We start from the raw sequence: 3,650 nt of genomic DNA, 5'->3' as shown, positions 1-3,650 counted from the left end.
TTTGTAGTATCTTTGTCTGGTTTTGGTATCAGGGTGATGGTGGCCTCATAGAATGAGTTTGGGAGTGTTCCTTCCTCTGCAATTTTTTGGAAGAGTTTGAGAAGGATGGGTGTGAGCTCTTCTCTAAATGTTTGATAGAATTCACCTGTGAAGCCATCTGATCCTGGACTTTCGTTTGTTGGAAGATTTCTAATCACAGTTTCAATTTCATTACTTGTAATTGGTCTGTTCATATTTTCTGTTTCTTCCCTATTCAGTCTTGGGAGGTTATACCTTTCTAAGAATTTGTCCATTTCTTCCAGGTTGTCTATTTATTGGCCTAGAGTTGCTTGTAATACTCTCTTAGGATGCTTTGTATTTCTGTGGTGTCTGTTGTAACTTCTCCTTTTTTCATTTCTAATTTTATACTAAGAAGCCATAAACAACTCAGTTTTTAAAAAATGGGCAAATGGGCCTGGGTTCCTGCCCAGGCGCAGAGCCAGGCCGCAGGGAATGTCCCGGGGCAAGTTCGCAGAGACGCCCGCTGTACTCCGCTGGGCTCCACTGCTCCCTTTATGGCCTGAGGCTTGCCGTGTTCCAAAATGGCCGAGGAGTCCAACAAAGCCATGAAGTACTACACTGTGGAAGAGATCCAGAAGCACAACCACAGCAAGAGCACCTGGGTGATCCTGCATTACAAGGTGTACAATTTGACCAAATTTTTGGAGGAGCACCCTGGTGGAGAAGAAGTCTTAAGGGAACAAGCTGGAGGTGATGCTACTGAAAACTTTGAGGATGTCGGACACTCTACAGATGCTCAAGAATTGTCCAAAACGTTTATCATTGGGGAGCTGCATCCGGATGACAGGTCAAAGATAACCAAGCCTTTGGAAACTCTTATTACTACTATTGATTCTAATTCCAGCTGGTGGACCAACTGGGTGATCCCAGTCATCTCAGCACTGGTTGTAGCCCTGATGTATCACTTCTACACATTGGAACACTAAACACGTTATCAGAAGCCAATGGAAGAAAAGACTGCTTTGGTCCTGGGAGAAAGAAGCCACCGTTAACTGCTTCAGCTGACAGAACACTTCACCTGAAAATGATTTGTATACACCTGTTTTCCTTTCCTCCTACATTAGACACAAAACAAACCAAAAAGAACTGTTCTTTCTACTCCTGAATTTTTAGAGTGTGCCTTTTTATTCATCAGCTTTGTTTTGATGTTCCATCACTATGTCATTTGTTTACTGTGGGCACAATCTTTTAAAACATACCACCATGTTTGGCTATTTGATATGTAATTGTCTGTGATGTTTGGAATCTGATTATTTGGCGGTCATTTAATGTGTTAATCTTTCAGATCCAAGTTGTCTGTCTGATGTGAGCAGGGGCATCCTTGGATCTCTTCTTTTTTAAAAATTTATTTTATTTATTTATTTTTGGCTGTGTTGGGTCTTCGTTGCTGTGCGCGGGCTTTCTCCGGTTGTGGCAAGCAGGGGCCACTCCTCGCTGCGGTGCGCGGGCCTTTCACTGCAGTGGCCTCTCCTGTTGCGGAGCACGGGCTCCAGGCACACGGGCCTCAGTAGTTGCGGCACGCGGGCCCAGTAGTTGTGGCTTGCGGGCTCTAGAGCGCAGGCTCAGTAGTGGCGCATGGGCTTAGTTGCTCCGCGGCATGTGGGATCCTCCCGGACCAGGGCTCGAACCCGTATACCCTGCACTGGCAGGCGGATTCTCAACCACTGCGCCACCAGGGAAGCCCCTTGGATCTCTTCTTGTGCTGCTTCATCTAACTGAATAATCAGGTATTGCATGTTTCCAGTGTAGTTTTTTTTCAAGGAAATTAAGGAAGGCCCAGAAATAATAGCTTAAAAATTTCTAATAATTGTTCTACTTGAACTATCATATAGACGATAAAAAGAGAAAGTGGCCTGCAAGACCTAGAAAAGATACTCCATATTTTCTTTGATTAAAAACACAAGCAACATCAACAAAAGCCTGTGAACCATGAGAGAACATTACCACTGTCCCTTCTCTCAGCTTAAACATGTCATTCCAAAGAGATTCTCAGTTATATAGCTTCTCAGGTTTTACAGACTCCTCCTTCAGAGGTGAAAACTGTTTATGTGCTCCTATAAAGAAATGTTGATTCCCTAATTTGTAAAAACACACATTCAAAAGAGATTGTGGGACATTTGGAATCTGATTTTTGAAGAAATTTAGCTCTGGTGATGGGCCATGAAGAACTCTGTTGTGGACTGATTCAGTCATCCGGTCTTTGTTTATTATTCTTTGTGCAGTGCTTTTTCTTTAAATGTCGAAACTTGAGAGATGAATTTATAGACTCGAAGTACTTTGTAGTTAGCGATGATTGTCCATTGGCCTGCTAGCTGACTGACGAGCCATGGAGTTCTTCAGAAATAACTAAACACATTGGAAAGGAATTTGTTTAAATTACAGAGCATAGATTTTTATAATCAGTGACATGTATCACCCTCTGCCATTTTTGTCACTGGAAGTTAGAGCCAATGTAGGAGGGCAGTGGGGCAGCTGTCTCTATCACATGGGAAAATACCTTGCAGAGGAATCCTTTGTTTAGATTTTAATAAACATAAGCCTGGAACAACAACAAAAAATGGGCAAATGACTTGAACAGACACTTCATCAAAGAATATATATGAATGGCTAATTGGCCAATAAGTACATGAAAAGGTATCTAAAATAATTAGTTACTAGGGAAATGTTAATTAAAATAACAGTGAGATACTAAATCCCAGCCACTAGAATGGATAAAATAAAAATTAAAAAGAATTTGTCAGTCGACAAAAACACATGTAGGTGAGGTTGTAGAGCAACCGGAATTCTCTTACATTACGGGTGCATATTAAAGCAGCACAGCCAGTTTTAAAAATAGTTTGGCAGTTTCTGTTGAAGTTAAGCATACACCTAGTCGTGATTCAGCAATTCCATTTGGAGGTATTTACACAACAGAAATGAAAACATATGTCCACACAAAGACTTGCATACAAATGCTCATAGCAGCTTTATTTGTAATAGCTAAAAGTTGGAAGCAATCTAAATATCCATAAACTAGTGAATAGAAAAACTGTGGCATAGCCATAAATGGAATACTACTTGGTAATAAAAAGGAATAAATTTCTGATACTGTCAGTAACATGTGAATTTCAAAAGCAGTAAGCTGAAAAAAAGAAACCAGACACAAAAGAATACATATTGTATGCTTCCATATATATCATATTTTAGATCAGCCAGAAGTAATCTATGATATATAAATAATGTTAGTAGTTACTTTATTTTTTAATATTCTCCAATTATCTTTTTTAAAAATAATTAATTAATTAATTTTGTGGCTGTGTTGAGTCTTCATTGCTGTGCGCAGGTTTTCTCTAGTTGTGGCGAGCGGGGGCTGCTCTTTGTTGCAGTGCGCGGGCTTCTCATTGCAGTGGCCTCTCTTGTTGTGGAGCATGGGCTCGAGGCATGTGGGCTCAGTAGTTGTGGCTTGTAGGCTCAGTAGTTGTGGCTCACGGGATTAGTTGCTCTGTGGCATGTGGGATCTTTCCGGACCAGGGATTGAACCTGTGTCCCCTGCATTGGCAGACGGATTCTTAAGCACTGTGCCACCAGGGAAGTCCCAAGCGGTTGCTTTA

The 3,650-nt window shown here is 41.2% G+C and overlaps 1 protein-coding gene across 1 annotated transcript; it reads left to right on the top strand.

Annotated features, from left to right (window-relative positions):
- Window positions 1-581: 581 nt before the first annotated feature.
- On the top strand, window positions 582-1,121 carry LOC132482389 (cytochrome b5-like). The gene has a single exon (XM_060087678.1). It carries the CDS (start codon window positions 582-584, stop codon window positions 984-986), a length of 405 nt encoding a protein of 134 aa, XP_059943661.1. The 3' UTR covers window positions 987-1,121.
- The last annotated feature ends 2,529 nt before the right edge of the window (window positions 1,122-3,650 follow it).

The sequence above is a fragment of the Mesoplodon densirostris genome, chromosome X (assembly GCF_025265405.1).
Source record: "Mesoplodon densirostris isolate mMesDen1 chromosome X, mMesDen1 primary haplotype, whole genome shotgun sequence".
NCBI classification, from domain to species: domain Eukaryota; kingdom Metazoa; phylum Chordata; class Mammalia; order Artiodactyla; family Ziphiidae; genus Mesoplodon; species Mesoplodon densirostris.
This window is presented reverse-complemented; position numbering and strand designations above follow the sequence as displayed.

What these genes read in the sequence shown, in the direction of transcription:
- LOC132482389 (XM_060087678.1), top strand. Translation starts at nt 582, where the DNA reads ATGGCCGAGGAGTCCAACAAAGCCATGAAGTACTACACTGTGGAAGAG.